Source organism: Muntiacus reevesi, chromosome 3, assembly GCF_963930625.1.
Source record: "Muntiacus reevesi chromosome 3, mMunRee1.1, whole genome shotgun sequence".
Classification (NCBI taxonomy): domain Eukaryota; kingdom Metazoa; phylum Chordata; class Mammalia; order Artiodactyla; family Cervidae; genus Muntiacus; species Muntiacus reevesi.
Window position 1 is genome coordinate 247,823,116 of NC_089251.1, and position 18,376 is coordinate 247,841,491.

The 18,376-nt window shown below is 40.8% G+C and overlaps 1 protein-coding gene across 2 annotated transcripts in view; it reads right to left on the reverse strand.

Moving 5' to 3' along the window:
* The window catches only part of WIPF1 (WAS/WASL interacting protein family member 1), a 123,778-nt gene that overhangs the window by 6,091 nt on the left and 99,311 nt on the right, over positions 1–18,376 (reverse strand). For both annotated transcript variants that reach the window (XM_065931786.1, XM_065931787.1), the window contains exons 3-7: positions 17,082–17,211; positions 11,467–11,628; positions 7,338–8,111; positions 3,128–3,343; positions 2,321–2,434 (exon numbers count right to left, since the gene is read on the reverse strand). In XM_065931786.1, the coding sequence (XP_065787858.1) occupies positions 2,321–2,434; positions 3,128–3,343; positions 7,338–8,111; positions 11,467–11,628; positions 17,082–17,211 (1,396 nt within the window). The remainder of the gene's footprint in view (positions 1–2,320; positions 2,435–3,127; positions 3,344–7,337; positions 8,112–11,466; positions 11,629–17,081; positions 17,212–18,376) is intronic.

The window sequence follows — 18,376 nt, forward strand, 5'->3', positions numbered from 1 at the left end:
ACCATAACTTAGTTTAAAATCCATTCACAACTAAAAAATTCATTTGTCCCATACACATTTATTTTGAGGATCTTACAGGTGTCAGGCATAAAGCCAGGTGCTCAGATGCTGTGAGCAGGTCAATCAGGGACTCGTGTCAATAAGGTAGGTCTGCTATGGCCACTGTTATTAGACTCAGGTGGGCTGGCACTGACAGATTCCTCAGCAGGCAGCCACTCTTCTGACAGAAACCAAAATAGCCCACTTAGGGATTTCTTACTTAGAACAAATCTCTGACCAAGGGGAAGAGTTAGAGGAAAACAATGGCACTCCATTACCTCTCCTCTTCCTCTTTTTATCCTAGCCAGGTCTTTTTTGGGGCAGGGACCTGATGAGAGACCGCCTAGATGTAAGCCAGCCATCTGTTACGAAGCCCTGACCATCAACTGATAACACCACAAACGGTTAGCACATCGAGGGTTGGCCTTGTGCAGAGCGGTAAGTAGATTGTGCTATTTCGGGCTGTCTGGGTGCCCTACCAGGGCACCTCTGCTTGGAGGCAGAGGCAGGTACAGGAGCAGGGTAAAACCACTCCATAGCACTTTGTGTTAGAGAGATGCTCAATTATGTTATAAAATATTAAACATGCCTAATGCTAGAAATATTAAAGGTACAAGAACATTTTTGGAGAGCTGTGGAAATTAATTCACCAATTTAAGAAATATTTTTAAATGCCTACTGTATTTCAAGCTCTGTGCCACTTGTGGAAGGTGCAGTAGTGAGCAGGGACATGGATCCAGTCCCCAAGTTGCAGACAGTCATGAAGACAGGAGGTTGGGGGAAAGAATGTGTTCAGCTATTAAATTAAAAATCTAAAGGGGCTGGGGAGGGTGGTTCTGTTACTGACTTAAATACATAAATAGTGCAGATAGGGTGAGGTGAGGAGAGAGCAAACTCAAGAATATTTGTCACATGTGAAGACTTTTTCACCAAAAATTTCAACCACCAACTACTGCATGATAATTTTATTACAGCTATGCCTCTTTTATTAGGCATTATCTGGAATTCAGTATTCCACATAACTTTTTCTAGGACTTAAACTGGTCTTTTAAGTAAAATATTCTGTTTACTTTTGGCATTTTTTTCAGGGAAAATTTTCTAAAATATTTTCTAATTCTTTGAGTTCTCCAACAGAGGCACAAGGCAAAATTTGTCCGTTTTTAATAACCCACTAGACGCATCTGGTATTGTCTGGTGATACCTAGCACAGCTGTGTCCCTAGCTTTTCCTTTGACCCAAGACTGCCACCTATCATCTCCGCAAAGTCAGTGATTTTGCTTCTAACCAACCTTGACTTCAGCTGATACTAATCTGCTCTAAGGCTGGGAACCAACCAACCAAAAATTAAGAACTATGTATTAAGAGTCAGTAGGCTCAGAGTATGTGGAGTTCTGCTGGACAGTGAGCACAAGGCTAGGGCTATGTGGCAGCTGTTTGACATGCTCATATACTTTTTCTCCACACATCTGTGGCTTGAGAGTTTGGTTCTGAAGCTAACACTGTTATAAGACAGAGCCCCATCAAAGATATATGTATATTTCACGCTAATTCTTCCTTAGCTGTATACATTTTTTGTTAAAAAAAAATCTAAATGTCCAATAATGGTAAACTAAATTATTATATGCTGACTTGATGGAATCCTGTAAAATAAAAACCAAGGGATAAAATAGGGAAGTATTTACTTAGCAATGTTACATAAATCTCATCACCCAAAACCCATATTCTATAACTATACACACTAATCAGAATTAGATAGATAAAAATTAAAGAGAACCTGGTAAAATGAAATTATCTGTTATGCAAAGAGATTATAGGTATACTTAAAATTTTCATGTAATGCTCTGTAAATTTATACTTAAAAGATCAAAATAGTTACAGTGAGTTTTTTTTAATAACTAATGAGACATTCTGCCAGTCTCAAAACTAGTAGAAACAGAAGAGACTCTAATTGTGCCAACTTTAGGAAGATCAAAATGGGGAAAGATTGTCCAAATAAGCAAAATAATAAAATTTAACCTACTAGTAAACTAAAGGTGTTTTGAACTTATAATGACACATTAAAATAATCGCTTCTCATATGCATTCTGGATGTCTCCATTTTCTTCAATGAATGTAGAAGGAGAGTTGACTAGAATTTAAATGGTTCCAAATCCAGGAGTAATTTCTCTGAAATCTCCCCACTCCAGACAAGAGACCTGGATTTCCTACACAACCCTCAGTTGTGTACAACCCAGGCTACTCAAGTATGAAGCCATCTAAAAGCCCTTGTAGAAATACTCACTCCGGCTTTCATTTCTCGCCAGTTTACTGGGATAACTTTTGGTTGTTGGTACATATGGCTCTGGAGGTGGCAAATCAGAAATCGGATGGAAGTAGAATCTGCTTTCCCACTCATCTGAGGGAGAGAAACAAACAGTATCTTCAGTAACTGACAATCTGTTCTGAAGACTACTACAATGAAAGGCACAGAATGAAATAGAACAGCAGAGATCACATCTGGTTTTACATCTAGAAGTTTAGAGAAAAGCCCCAAATGCTACCAATGTCACTGATTACCACAGTGATGAAATGTACTGGTCTGCAAATCAAACCAAAGACAGATCCAAGTGACTTTAACTAGAGTAACTAGGACCCAGCCAGTTCATCTCAGGAGAGGGCTGAGGTTTGGGATACTTTTCTTAATTATTCCTCCACCAGTGGAAAGAGTAACTGATAATAATGGCAGAGATAAGCTGCTCAATACCTGCAGGCCATCAGGCCTCAAACCCACAGCAAACTGTTCAGAAAGGTAGGTAATAAAGGAAGCTACAAAAATGCTTCTTTTCAGAATTCCAGAATCTCTGGAAAGGGTACCAAAATGAGACTCAAACAAGGAACAGAGAATAATGGTCTGCCTTTTTGCAAGGAAAAGGGATTACTGTTTTTCATTTGAAATCATAGTGGGCCCTAGAATGTTTAGATTAGTGCTGTGCAGTGTGATAACAATGGAGGTCATACAAACAAGAAATGTTCATGCAAACATACAAACACACCTGCCGCTCAATTGCTGCCCCATCATAAGTTCCCAGGAGCTGGGACCACATCTTACCTTCACATGAAGAATCTTGGAAGCCATTTCTAATTGATGTTGATGGTGGAGGTGGGGGAGGTGCCCCAGTGCCAGGCCTTTCGGGAGGAAGAGGAGGCCGGGGCCCACTTCTGGGACTAGAATCTATTCCACTCCTGGATGGCAACTGAGGGGTGGCGGGCAGGGCCCGAGATGTGCTGCCATTTCTGTTCATTGGAGGAGGTGGTGGGAGAGGGCCTGGAGCCAAAGAAAAATGACATTCAGTGCTATACCTTACATACTATGTTACCATTATCATCAACATGCAGTTACTGAGTGCCTGCTGGATACATGCCCTTTTACTCAAGAAAATAGAGAAATGGTGGAGACTTCCTAGGAGCTTTAGCCAAGAAATGAGGCACATATAAACACAAAAATGCACAAACGTACACACATGTGGAACAAATGCACACTGATGGCTAACTGGCTATTTGGCTTTGAGTCAGTATTGAGATTAGAGATGATGTAGTTGAGAACAGGTAATCAACATCTGTTTATACTGACAACTGTGTACTTTAAAAACATTTAAAATTCCTTATAAACAGCTATTGAAATAGTTTCTGTGACATACTACTTATTAAGTAAATGTTTTATTTTTTATTTATTTAACTCTTTTTTTTCCCCCCAATTATTTTTATTAGTTGAAGGCTAATTATTTTACAATATTGTAGTGGTTTTTGCCATACATTGACATGAATCGGCCATGGATTTACATGTGTTCCCCATCCTGAACCCCCTCCCAAAAGTAAATGTTTTAAAAATAAGATAGTTATGAACTTATTTTGGGTCTCCAGAGGAATTAACTTTTTAAGTGCAGAGTATTATTGCTAATTATACAAGCATGTTTCTGTGATGCATATAATCTATTTCCAGACAGAAGTGGGATCAGGAAACCAAACAGTCATCCTGAGATGAGCAGGAGTTCCTTCTTGGTTCTTCCTCTTAATCTGGGGAGGCAGATTAACACAGGGAGTGACAGCTAATCCATGTGCATGGTTATAAATGCTACTGCAGGATACTGGCCCCACTCAGGCTGATTATCCTATGGAACGTGATTTCCTGTCTACAAAAGAGCACCTTTCTCACTGCACTGTTGCCAGAAACAGTCAAAAAGCATATAAAAGGAACTTGAGCATTTCTCATGCAAATCAAAATGGCCTTAGTAGTTATGCCTAATTTTCAGCACTGTGTTCCACTAGCAAGATGCTGACATTTTATGTAAACACAACATCTTATGGTGCTATAAGTATAAATATCTTTTGTTAACTACAGATTCAAAATCCGACCGGAGGACCTTATACTGAATGACCCACCCATCGAAGATATTCCTGCCTGGAAGTCTTGGCTCAGACCCCTAATGGAGGTGGGAGGCACACCCAGCCCTGGTTCATCTCAAGGAGTCTTCGGTGCCCCACCTGGCAGGCTTTATTTATTGCTTCTTTTATTGCTTTATTTATTGACTCTGCTTCTCAAAGCTGGAGTCCCAGTCACTTCATTGGGGGAAGAAGTGGCTCATACGATGTGGGCTTAAAGGCAGTGGTAGTACTACCTCGTACTGTCACTAAAAGTAAACTAGACTTCCAATACTATGGGGCCTGGTACTGTGTAATGTCATCAACCCCAACATCTCTCTTTAAAAGTAACTGTTCATGTTCCTAACTGCCCAACTTTTTAGCCCCTAGCTACAAACCTAGGCAAGCATAACAGAAAAGAAAACAGATTTCTATTTCCTGTTGGCAGCATAATAATAAAAATGATCACTGACTCTTGAGAGTCCCTTGGACTACAAAGAGATCCAACCAGTCCATCTTAAAGGAAATCAGTCCTGAATATTCACTGAAAGGACTGAAACTCCAATACTTCGGCCACCTGAGGTGAAGAACTGACTCATTTGAAAAGACCCTGATGCTGGGAAAGACTGAAGGCAGGAGGAGAAGGGGACGTCAGAGGACGAGATGGTTGGATGGCATCACTGACTCAATGGACATGAGTTTGAGTAAACTCTGGGAGTTGGTGATGGACAGGAAAGCTTGGTGTGCTGCAGTCCATGGGGTTGCAAAGAGTTGGACACGACTGAGCAACTGAACTGAACTACATGCAGGGAAATAAGACAACTACTCTTCACACTTGTCTCATTTAACTCTGATGATAACCCTGAGGAGTGTCAGGACAGCAGGCAAGGCCTCAGAGATATTGGAAGATTAAAGACCTCAAGTCAGGAGGCTAGTGAGTGGAAGAATAGGATATGACTCCATTCTGTCAAATTCTAAAACACTCCCTTAACAATGAAGCCAAACCTCCTCTGAAAAATATAAATGGCCCTTGACGACTTCTCATAGGAAACGTAAATTGGTGGGAATTTTTAGAGGCCTATTTGGCAATACCTATGAAATCCATAGTTTACTATGCATATCCATTGTCCTAGAAATTCCATTCCTAGAAATTCTTCCAAAAGAAATACACAGAGGCATGAACAAATATTTAGCTCCAAGAATGTATCCCTGCATTATCTGCAACAGCAAAACTCTACAGATGGCCTGTATGACCACATGACTAATAAATAAGCTAAGGTACTCATGTGGGATTTAATATTATGCAGTCATTAAAAGTCACATTGTAAAAGAACAGTTAATCATATCAAGAAAATGTTAGTGAGATATTGTTAAATAAAAGCAAATTAGTAAACAATATATGTAGTGTGATACTGATTTTGCAAACTTTTATATACATGCATTTATAAAAGGGTATCTAAAAAATGTTACATCTAAATGTTGGTGATGGCAGAATTATAGATGATTTTTATTTTCTTTTATTCTTTTATGCATTTCTATAATAAATAGGTATGACTTATGTAATTGTAAGAAACAAAATATATATCACTGCCTATCCTACTTTGAGAAATATTTAATCTGTTGATTCAGTCATTTGGTAGAAGAAAATAGCTCCTCAACCACTTTGGGGGTTTTGGATAATGAGAAAACAACACACTTCATTTATCTGACTATTGTTCTTATTTGTTCACTGAAGCATCCTTAATGGGATGACACAGTGTCTAGATTGAATAGACCAGCCACTTTTTGTATCTGTAGCTGACTCTCCCTGGCAAAGTGGTTTGAAGGACTGGTTCTCAAACTTTGTGACATGTTACAGTCACTGGGGAGCTTCCTCATATCCTGGTATCCAGTTTGCAATGCAGACCAATGAAACCAGAACCCTGGGGTAGAAACCCAGGCATCATCATTTTTAAAGCTCACCAGGTGATTCCAGTATGTGGTCAAGTTTGAGGATTACTGGTGAAAAAATGGTGTTTATTAGGCTCTTGACATCAGAGCGTGAAAAGTCAATTAGCTTCTCACAGAGAAAAAAATACCCTATTTCCAAACATCTTGTATGTATGGTTAAATTTAAAAATGAGGTAATTCTTTTGAATCTGTCAATAACCAACAGAAAACAAAAAAGCATCTATCACAAGTAGGAGAGAGATACAAACTCCTCACACTTCGTATACTGTGAAGGTTCTGCCCTTGGATCCAGGTTTCTCAGCCCTGGGTGTGGGCACAGATGGGCTTCAGCAGGTCCTTCAACCCATGAAACAGCAGGCAAATTGAGTTTATGCTTATGAGCACTTTTATGGAGAGAAGGCGGCCTTATACCTTTATCTAACTCTCCAAGGGATCTCTGTGCCCAAGATATGCCCAAGATAGCAAAACGGACTCTACTATGTGCCTTTACTGAGCATGAAAGTGGCCTCAAAGCTTGACCAATGAAGAGGAGTAGTACAGGAGTTCACTTGCTCTTAAACAACTGCCCTTCGTGGAATAATGGGCCCTCCTGCTGGAGATGGGAATTTAGTTCCCATTGAGACAGCAGAATTTCCCTTCCAGGAGAGGAGGCAGAGCCTCAGATGGAAGGTGAGTTGCCAATTCTTAATTTAACTCACTTGGGATCATTTCACTTCATTAGTTACTCAGTCACCTCACTTTCAAAACATGGACAGAAATACTGGCCTGCGCTCTCCTCAGAGGTTTAGGGGCGGTCAAGAGGAAGTCACATGGGCTAAGTGTCTTCAAGGGTCAGAGCAGTCTGAGGGTTCACTGACGCCCCTGTCGGGCTCGGGGCCCCGAGCCTGTTAGGACGTGAGCGCTGGCGGGGAGGCAGGGGACCAGCTCCCCGCGGTCCGGTCTGGCCATACCTGATCTGCCCGGTGGGTCCCTCACCGGAGGAGGAGGTCTCTCATTGGGCGGGGGCGGAAGAGGGCCCGACCGTCCTGGTGAAGGTAAGGGAGGCGCCGACGACGACGACAGGGACACGTTCCTCTGCGGGAGCCTCGGGATTTCGTCGCCACTGCCAGTGGACACGGGGGGCAGCGGAGGAGGGCCGGGCCGGCTGGGGGGCGGAGGCGGCGGGGCCTGAGACGAGGAGGAAGGCCGCGGGGCGGACGGCACCGGGGGCTTGCTGTTCTGAGGGGGAGGCGGCGGCACAGGCTCCCTGTGGATGGCCGGCCTGTTGCCCACCGGGGGAGGCGGAGGAGGGGGCTTGTCATCCAAGGCCCTGCTCGGAGTAGGAGGCAGGGGAGGCCTATTGGAGAAAGGCGTGGAAGAGCCTGAGGGGGTCTGACGGATGGAGCCTCCTCCGAAAGCAGCACCTCGGTTTCCAGGGAAAGGGGGAGGGGTCAGCCCAGGACTGGGCTGCCGGGGGGCCCCCGGCACTAGGGGGGACCCCCGGTTGTGCAGACTTGACTGACTGGGTCTTGGCGTATTAGGCACTGGAGGGGGGAGGTTATCAGGCTTTGCGCCCACTTCGGGCCTCGGCGGAGGCATTCGGTTCCTCTGAAGCTCTGGGGGTCCGCTTCTGTGGCCTGCAGGAGGCACGGGGAACCTCCCCGCGCCGCTTGGGGGTGTGAAAGGTTTGGCGGATGTGGCTCTTCCTCCTGGTGGCAAGACTGGGGGTCGGCTTCCTCCGGACTCTGAAGAACAGGAAAAAAGCCGGAAAGTTAGGAACCTGAAAGGAAATCAGAGAACTAGAGTATACTGCCAGCAAATGGAAGCCCTTCCCTAGATGCTGTAGACTATAGGTAACTATTATTTATATAAATTGGGCTTCAGTGTGTCCTTCCTGGAGGCAGGGGTATAGGTCACAGCTCTGTTTCTCTTCTAGTCCCAGATTCTACAACCCATCAGCTTTCAAAGGGATTCTGGAGCACTCTCTTGGAATTATGGATGGACAAAAACCAGGATGATGTTGGTAAGAGTTCTGGAGAGATCACTGTTCATTACAAGGTCAAGAACAGAATGGGACTGCTCCTGGGGGTTTCTGCTAAGGATTTTCTTTTCTCCCCATCACTATCGCAGTCCCCCCACCCTGTATCTCACGTTTGAGAAATAATTTAGCCATCTTCAGTTCAGTTCGGTTCAGTCGCTCAGTCGTGTCCGACTCTTTGCAACCCCATGAATCGCAGCACACCAGGCCTCCCTGTCCATCACCAACTCCCGGAGTTTACTCAAACCCATGTCCATCGAGTTGGTGATGCCATCCAACCATCTCATCCTCTGTCGTCCCCTTCTCCTCCTGCCCCCAATCCTTCCCAGCATCAGGGCTTTTTCCAATGAGTCAACTCTTCCCATGAGATGGTCAAAGTACTGGAGTTTCAGCTTCAGCATCAGTCCTTCCAATGAACACCCAGGACTGAACTCCTTTAGGATGGACTGGTTGCCATCTTAGGTGAAGTTATCCCAACATAAGTTTCTATATGGGAGGGCTTACCTAGCCCCTTTGTAAAGAAATGTGCAAGACAGGACGGGAAAATATAATGGAAGAATTATGGCTGAAATTAGAAACTGCAAAGGAAAAAAGAACCTGTTAAAAAAGAGCTGACACCAAGAAGTGGTCTTAATCTGGAAACAAGTAGGCAACTATACAGTTTTTTCCGTAGTGGGTCGTTCCACTTCAATAATATAAGACAGAACCACCCTATTATGTAATTAATGTTTGACTGCTTTGGTTCAACAAAGGGCAGAACGAAAGAGGAACCAAAGTTATGGAAAAATTCAAATCACTACTGCAGAGTCTCTTTTTTTTTTCCATTTATTTTTATTAGTTGGAGGCTAATTACTTCACAGCATTGCAGTGGGTTTTGTCATACTACTGCAGAGTCTCTTGCAACCCAAACTAATTCTTTAAAAATGCTTAGCCTGAAAACTCCTACCAGTTCAACCATGCACCAATTATTTATTGAGTACCTGCTATACTATAAACCATTATTCTAGCTGCTAGAGGCAGAGGAGTAAACAAAAATAGAAACAGTCCAGTTCTCTTGTAGTTTATGGTCTATGGCAGAGATGAACAAAAACCCGGTAAACATAAATATTTTCAGATCATTATAAGTACTAAAAAGAAACTAAAATAGGTTGATGAATCTGAGGAGTGCTAGAGAGGCCAGGATAGATGGAAAGGCCAGCGATGGCTCTTCTGGGGATGTGGCATTTGAGCTAAGGCCAGCCATGGAAAGGAGGAAGAGAGATGCTTCAGTTGGAGTGTCAGCAGGTACAGAGGCCCTGAGGTGGAAGTAAGCTTAAGTTAAAAAACCAAGGCTCATCTGCCAGAGACACAGTGAGCACAGAGAACACTGTCAAATGCAGCCTAAGTGGTCAGCAGAAGCCGAGTGATAAAGAGCCTTGTAGGCCAGAAGGAGTTCAGATTTCACCCAAAAGTCCAATGAGAAACATTTGGCTGGATTTATACAGTGGAGTAATGTGAACTCTAGAGAGAACTTTTTGTTTTGACTTTAGCACTAGAAATTAGCTATGTTTTCTTTGGCTGTGTGGTATGGTTCTATGTCACCAACTTGTGATAAGTTTTATCTTCAAAGTTTGGATTAAAGTGAAAGAAAGTGAAAGTGAAAGTCACTTGGTCGGTTGTGTCCGACTCTTTGCAACCCCATGGACTATACAGTCCAGGGAATTCTCCAGGCCAGAATACTGGAGTGGGTAGCCTTTGCCTTCTCCGGGGGATCTTCCCAACCCAGGGATTGAACCCAGGTCTCCCACATTGCAGGCAGATTCTTTACCAGCTGGGCAACAAGGGAAGCCCAAGAATACCAGCGTGGATAGCCATCCCTTCTCCAGCAGATCTAACTGACCCAGTAATTGAACCAGGGTTTCCTGCATTGCAGGTGGATTCTTTACCAACTGAGCTATCAGGGAAGCCTTAAAGGTACAGTTATTATCCATATGTACATCTACATGTAGGACCCAACATGCAAATTGTATACTGTGAAAGCATATACTTCTAGTACACCATGATGTGCACTAACTTCAATTCCATCTTCATTTAATTATTTTACTTCCAATTGTCTCTTGCCTAAATTTCCTCACTTACTATTAGAGTACTGAATGTATGCACATGTCTGCTGCCTCAAGACCTTTCAGTGGGTTTTAAATATACAAATTTTAAATGCAGGCCTAGCAAGATAAAATCTCTTATATTAGTGAGTCTCCCTCTAGATTTTGACAATCCAAAACTAAAAGAGTCAGCTAACCCTGAGGATTCAGTGCCTTTATCTTCATATGAATGTGAGAATTTCCCAGTGACATTTTAAAAGACCATAGAATTTGAAATAAAGTTCTTCCAGCACAGTAAACATTAAAAAATAAAATTTCATGGAAAAATTTCTTCAGTTTCTGTCACAATCAGGGGAGAGCCTCACACACTCTGTAAGGTTTTTAATTTAGGCATGACCAGGTTCAACTTTTCTTTCTGCCATTCTGTTCATAGACAATCCCGTAAGACCCATTTCCATGGCTTCCTGCAGAGAATACATAGACTCTCTGGCCCTGAAATGGCAAGTGTCTGTCAGGCAAAATGCCTTTTTAGATTTTGTGAGATATGTAATTATATTCCATATGACATGCTCCGCTGTGTGTTTGAAAAGAGACTCACAAGTATTTACTCCACTAGACAGCTAGGTCAGACTACCTCACAAAGAAAGCTGAATCTGCCAGGTCACCAGGCAGAGTTTCCAGGGGTGGCTCTCATTTGCTCCTTCCTTTTCTTCCCAATCTAGTTCACCTTTTAGAAAAGTACAAAAAATTACAATTTTCCCCAAGGACACTGGGCAAATATTTAACAGCTCGATGGAGCTGTCTGATCCTGATTTAAAAAGAAAAAACAATGCTAAATGGAATCCCTCTTATAAAACAGCATGAGCACTTCAAGCAGTCTAAAATGTTTTCAAGGGCATAGTGCCTTAGAGGGGATGCCAAGTCTTAAACCACTAGATTGTGCCTTGTCTTTGGTTACTCAGGGAAGGAAATGCTCTTTACCATTCTCCCTGTTGGCTGTGGATCTCAGCTTCGGCATTCCAGCCTGGAACAGTCCTCCCAAACCGGGTGGTCCACCTCCTCCAAAACTTCCACCACCTCCTCCACCACCTCCGCCATAGCTGCCGCCACCACCACCACCACCACCAGCAGCTCCTTTAGGTTCTGTAGAAGGAAGAAGACACATTCTTTTCACATGTATGAAGACACTTTCGGAGAACGTCACCAGTCCTGGCCCAAGTAAACAATGATGATACAGCAGGAAGCTGGCTGACCCTAAGCCCATGATGGACAACTGGGATTTCATTAAAGGGTAGGATTTTAAGGACTTACCCTGTCTCCAGTCAGAAAAGCAGAAGAAGGTTCTTTCTACTCCAGGGCTATCTCAAACCCTGTGGCGGAAGAATCAGTAATAGATAATGTCTTTCGCCCACCTGGCTCACTGCCATATGAATTAATGATATCTATTTGTTCTATATCAGAAGATTTGGCAAATAAAAATATATTTAAAGAAAGAATGTGTTAAGGGAGGAGAAGATGCAATAAAAGGTGAAAAGAAAGTAAAATAGAAGAAAGTAAAAATAGAAGAAAGTAAAATATCCCACAATTTTGCTTCATGGAAAGACCCACTATTTTTGTATATTTTTCCCCCTGCCAGTTTTTTCACTGTATACACTTTTTTTCTTAAAATTAAGACCAAATTCACTACATAGTTTTTAGTCTGCTTTTTTCACTCAATATTGTTAGCACTTCCCATGTTATTAAATATTCTCTGAAAACATGAGTTTAAAGGATTGCATTGTGTTTTAGAACATGAATGTGCTGTAATTTATTTAACCATTTACTTATTTGATGGCCTTCCAGGTTGATTTCAATTTTTTAAATAAAACCCAACAGTGGACTTTAACATTTTAACAATTCTTTCCAACTTGAGACAATGTAAAGATTGTTTTATTTTGCATTTGTTGCCAAAAAAAAATTGTGAAAGATTCTGAAATGGGCAGACCAACAAAAAAGGAAAGGAAGAAGAAAGAAAAGGATTACCAAGTGTCCAGTTAGCCTTCTGGGCCATTTCCCATTGCCTTTGAGTTAGTCTGTAACTCTGTAAGTTGTAGAAAACTGAAAATAATGCAAATGTATTTGTCCATAGAAATGCATATTGGCTGTGTTCAGTGTAATTCAACTGATTATTGACCTATTTTACACTTATTTGCAAATTTATTTCAACACTCACCTGCCTGCATATGTGTGGTACTTAAAATTCTCCTTTGAATTGATAACATCATATTGGTTCCCTCATTAAATTAATCAGCTAAATAAAATATTTGATGTATGTTTATTTTATATCCATATTAGAGCCATGATTTTACCCTCTTTAAAAAACTCTCTCTTAACAATTTATGTATGTATGTTTTATGAAGCTTAAGTACTGTTTAAAGTTCTACCCCTGGAAAACCTTGTTGAGTCTTTGATAAGTATTACATGATATCTACAAAATAATCTGAGAGAACTGACACTTTTATATTTGGCCTTTATGGAAACATGCTATGTTTTCCCATGTCTTCTGATTCATTCAGTAAAATTTTATAATTTTCATAATGAGAGTCACCCATACTTCTTTCAGGGTTACTTCGTATACATTTTTGTTGAAATGATGAATGTTTTTGCTACTGTAGTTTGGATATGGTTATTATTGGCATCAGGAAATTTCATTTGATATCTAATAAATCACTTTGCATTTCCAAAATTGAAATTTATTAATTTTTTACCTTGGATTTTCTGAGCTTCCCTGGTAGCTCAGATGGTAAAGATTCTGCCTGCAATGCAGGAAGCCTGGGTTCAATCCCTGGATCAGGAAGACCTCCTAGAGAAGGGAATGGCAACCCACTCCAGTATTCTTGGCTGGAGAATCCCCCATGGACAGAGGAGTCTGGTGGGCACAGTCCATGGGGTTGCAAAGAGTTGGACACAACTGAGTGACTAACACTTTCACTTTGGATTTTCTAACAGAAAAATGGTCTGCAAATCATAAAGGTTTTACCTCCTTTTTTCTAACAGTTGTATATCTTGTTTCTCTTTTATATAAGAAATTATTTTGATGACTGAGTTTCCATAATAATGTTATTAATGTTTTATTAATTTAAAGACAGTTTATCTTAAAATAATTATAAAGAATAAATATATATTTATCTTAAAAGTAAGTTATTAATGTCACCAGTACTATAAAACTGAGTAAATCATATTTTGATTTTAATGAGAATTACTCTAATGTTTCAAAGTTACATATTGACTGTTGGTTTGAAATAACTTTTTTTTCTTCTAAATATTCATAGTTAGCAAGGATTGTTCCACTCTGGGTTTTTAAGACTATTTTATAGCATGGAATTTTATCAAATGCCTATTTAGGATTTACTGCGATCATTATATAGTTTTCCTTATTTGGTATGATGGATATATAGACTTTCTAACATTAAAAATGAGATAAACCCTGGTCTTAGTAAATTATAAAATTATTATTTTTTAATATTGTATACTACTGAACTAGAGTCTGGTTTTTTAGTATCCTTTCATCTATGATCATAAGTGGTCTATACGTAGTAGGGTTTCTTAACCTTGGAACTACTGACATTTTGAGTCAGATAATTCTTTATTGTGGGTTCTCTGTTGTTATTCTCTGTAGAATGTTTTCAGCATCCCTCTGCCCACTAGATGTCAGTAGGAACACCTCCCTCAAGTTGTAATAACTAAAAAAGCTATTAGGCATTGCCACATGTCCCCTGAGACATTGATACACACCTGCCTTTGTCATGTTTTGATATTAGGATCATTTTAGTCTCATTACACCGATCAGGTAGCTTTCCTGTCTATGTTTAGGGATGATTTATATAGTGTTTGAATTAGCTATGTCTTAAAATCTGAATTTTCTGATAAAAATTACCTGGCTCCAAATCTTTGTAGAGAAAAAGTAATTTGATAAAGTTTTCAACTTTTCCCTTGTTCACTGAGGCTTCATAAGTGATTTCTGGTAAATCTGTACTTTTTTTTAAAAAAAATCAAGATTTCAAAATATTTTAGCATATAACTTCATTGTAGCATCCTTAATTTTAGAAAATCTGCTTTGAATCATTTATTTAAGCTGCTTTCTGAGCTCTGTTTTATTCATTGATGTTTTCTCTTTTTTTTGGATTAGACATATTGTAAGTCTGTGTTGGCTCTGTACCTTTTCTAGGTATAAGACTTTCTGGGATACTGATGGGAACTGCTAATAGAAAAATCTGATAATGAGCTCACAAGAATTACTTCACATAATAAGATATATCAAGTTAGAATAACAGTTTCTGGAAGTGTGTGTAAAACTGCTTCCTAATAAAATTTAAACTTTTACTAATTTTAATTATTGCCAGTAATATGAATAATGTCCTTGTCATTCAAATGTTATTCACTGATGAATGATACATTTTGGAATACTACAGCTCATAGGACACCTTTACCTAGTATTGAACATTCAAAGAGAATGATGTACTGTTCTAACAGACATCATACATTAGCGTTCTTAACTTGCAGCATTTGTGCTGCTTTCAGGTAGGAAAACTAAACTAGTTGAGGTTAGCTAACTGACTCCAGGTCACTTTGTTAGCATTAAATTGCAGGACAAGGCTGACCTCAACTGACCTCAACATGCATAACCATGGTCAATATTTTAACATAGAGCCCAGGGAGGTTTTACCTGCAAACAATACAAAACCATGGATGAACTCTGCCACTTGTAAAGAACTTGAGACAACAGTATTAGTGTCCAATTAAGTTCATGGACAAAAAGGGCATGCATTGGTTAGCATCTGGGGTCCACAAAGCACAGTGCATTCTTAAACATCAGTGAGCAGCTGAAAGGGAGAACTAACACTTATTTCCATTTTAATGAGAGAAGTGTATCTTGAAGAATATAGTGAATTTCCTCTAGTGGATTCAGAACTAGGCCCCAGACTGTCCATTCTCCTTCAACATCTAGGGACTTCACATCTACCTCTCCAGAGTCTGTGCTCCCTCTCATAGTGAGAGAACCACTGGGCTCTGTTCTGGAGGGTGGCAGTTTGCGGACAGAGTTCCTCTGGCCCCTTAGCAGGCACCACGATTCAATAGTGTTAGATGTAGGCTCCCCAGACAGAATTGCCTGGGCTGGGCAACCCCCAGGGAGAACCTTGTGACAAAGATAAGGAAAACTAAGGGACTGATTATACACTAACCATACCATTTTGTGGGCATTTTGACCCATTATAGATAAGAGTTTGTTGAAAGTCAAAGACCCCCTAGTTCCACTGAGGTGTGGTGCATTCTGATCTGTACTACCCTGCCCAGGAACAGAGCCACACTCAAAGGCCTTTGTCATGACATTCCTCTTTCTACCTTCCTCCCACACCAGTGTTCTCACCTAACTCTCATCTTTCTCTTCTACTCATTAGGATTCCCTGGTGGCTCAGCTGGTAGAGACTCCACCTGAAATGCGGGAGACCTGGGTTTGATCCCTGGGTTGGGAAGATCCCCCAGAGAAGGGAACAGCTGCCCACTCCAGTATTCTGACCTGGAGAATTCCCTGGACTGCATAGTCCATGGGGTTGCAAAGAGTCAGACACGACTGAGTGACTTTCACTTTCACATCTCATAATTCTCATCTTTCTCTTCTACTCCATTAGGCACTCTTCCTAGAAACTCTTCCTAAGCTCTTCTAATCCTCCAGTCGGCTAAAATCCTACATCATTATTCCCTTGTCTACAAAGCTCCCTCTGGTGATTTTTGGGCAGTCTATTTTCTATTGAGTCCAAGTGGGATGCATAGTCGAGGACAAATTCTGGACATACCTGGCTGGCAGTGGAAATGTCTAGGAGCACTAGGAGATAGTCTTGAGGCCTAATAATTAACTTCTGGTAGATTTTAGTCATCTGTAATGTTTCATTCTGTTGTAAATGATAATAAGTAGCCCTGTATGGTAGGTGCTTGTTTGTTTATACATACTCTGTTTTGTTCCAGAAAGTAGCTCAGATTTATGATGGATTTAAGCAAAGTTGTGATCTCATTTCCTCTCTCCAACCTCATAATAATCATATCTGTACATGTGAATTATACATTCCGGGCAACATAACACTCTCATAAGCATTGTCTCATTTGATGCTCACAACAAATGTGTAAGGGCAGCGAAACAGGTATTATCTCCATTTTACAAATGGAGACAAAGGGTTGAAGATGGTCAGGGCTTAAATATACATTCTTTGATTCCAAGACTAGGGCTGTTTCCATATTTCATGCTGCCTTTTGCTCTGTGGCAAGACAAGGGGTTAATTTCCAGAAAGTGTTGTAAAGTGTTGTGAATAATTCAGAGAATCACTGCTGTGTGTGTCTTGGACAAAGAATTATTATACTGGCTTCCTGCAGCATTAGAGGGAACCCAGGCCAGAGCCATGGCCTACAATGAATGATACAGTCCCTTATTCTGCTAGCTTCACAGCTGTTGTTAACCAAAAAAAAAAAAAAAAAAAAAAACTTTTTTGGTGGGAAGGGTAGGGTTGATAGTTAGGTCATAAACCATTTATCTCCATGGAAAATAACTTTTTTTTAAAACTTACTGTCCAATATTGGTGCACTTCTGTCATTGGTGACTGTCTTCTTTAGTTTCTTCCCTTTGCTGATGTCAGAAAGCAGAGCATTTCTCCCAGCCTGCTCTGACTTACTCAAGGAAGGCTTTTCTGTATTGGCCTGAAAGGAAACCATGCAAACATGTATTCATCTTCTGAATTAACATCATGTACTACAGCACTCAATGAGAACAGTTAGAGTATTGGAAGCTTGTTATTAAGGTTCTTGGCAATAGGCTGTAAATTCTCCACAAGTTTTAGACCCGATGTCATTCTTTTTAAGATCCAGACATTTGGGAGCAGATGCAGCAATAAATTACATTCATTTTTCATGCAGGAAGAGTCAGTCCCTGATCAAAGTCTCTGAAAATTCAGACCACAATCTGGCGGTAACTGACAGAGCCAGGGTTGGGTGGCTAGAGACGAGACGGGAATTTTAAGTCTGAGAGGAATCTGCAGGATACTGTGAGGCTTCATCTTCTAGAATGTTCTCTGAAGAACATATTCTCTTTCCTGTCTTTTGGAACTAACCTGGTGCAAGAGGAAAACTGCCTTTAGTAAAAAGGGTCAGCTGTATTTTTTAATCCACCAAAATTTTAGAAAATAATTCCCTATGGTTACATTGTCAGATAATTTTTTCTTTTTAATTTAAAGCAGATTAGAGGTATATGGTACATATAGTTTTTACATTTTACATATAGTAAAATCGCCTCTTTAGTGTAAAGTCCTGTGAATTCTGACAAACATATACAATCGTGTAGCCTAAGATTTCCTTTACCTCCTAAGCTCCCTTCACATCCTTCTGGCCTAAGGGGTTCCTCATGTGTAATCCCTTTTTACAAATTGTTTATTTTTTAATTCTTTTCCACTATGGTTTATTACAGGATATTAAATGTAGTTCCCTAATTCTTTTGAAAGCTTACCTCACAGAGGCTGCACAGTAGACAAAGGTGCTACTTTAAAACCTTTGGGTATTTTCTATGGTTTCAGAGTTTTTGGGAAAGTTCCTTACTGTGAAATTAGGATCTTGTTTTTCCAGAATTCCTTTGGGGAGCAGGGACACCAAGAGCCCAGCAAATGGACTCAGAAGTGGGCATGTGCCTGTGTCTGTCACACCTGGAAACTGGCTTGGTCTGGCCTGGTCCCAGGCAGAGTCGTCTTCTCCAAACCCAGAGGTGCTTCTGGCAGGCGCGAGTCCTTCGAGGGACTCTGAAAGGCTCTGATTTCAGATGTGCCAGGAAGGGCCACAGGGAGTAAACCTGGGCAAGTGTAGCTTGACACCTGAC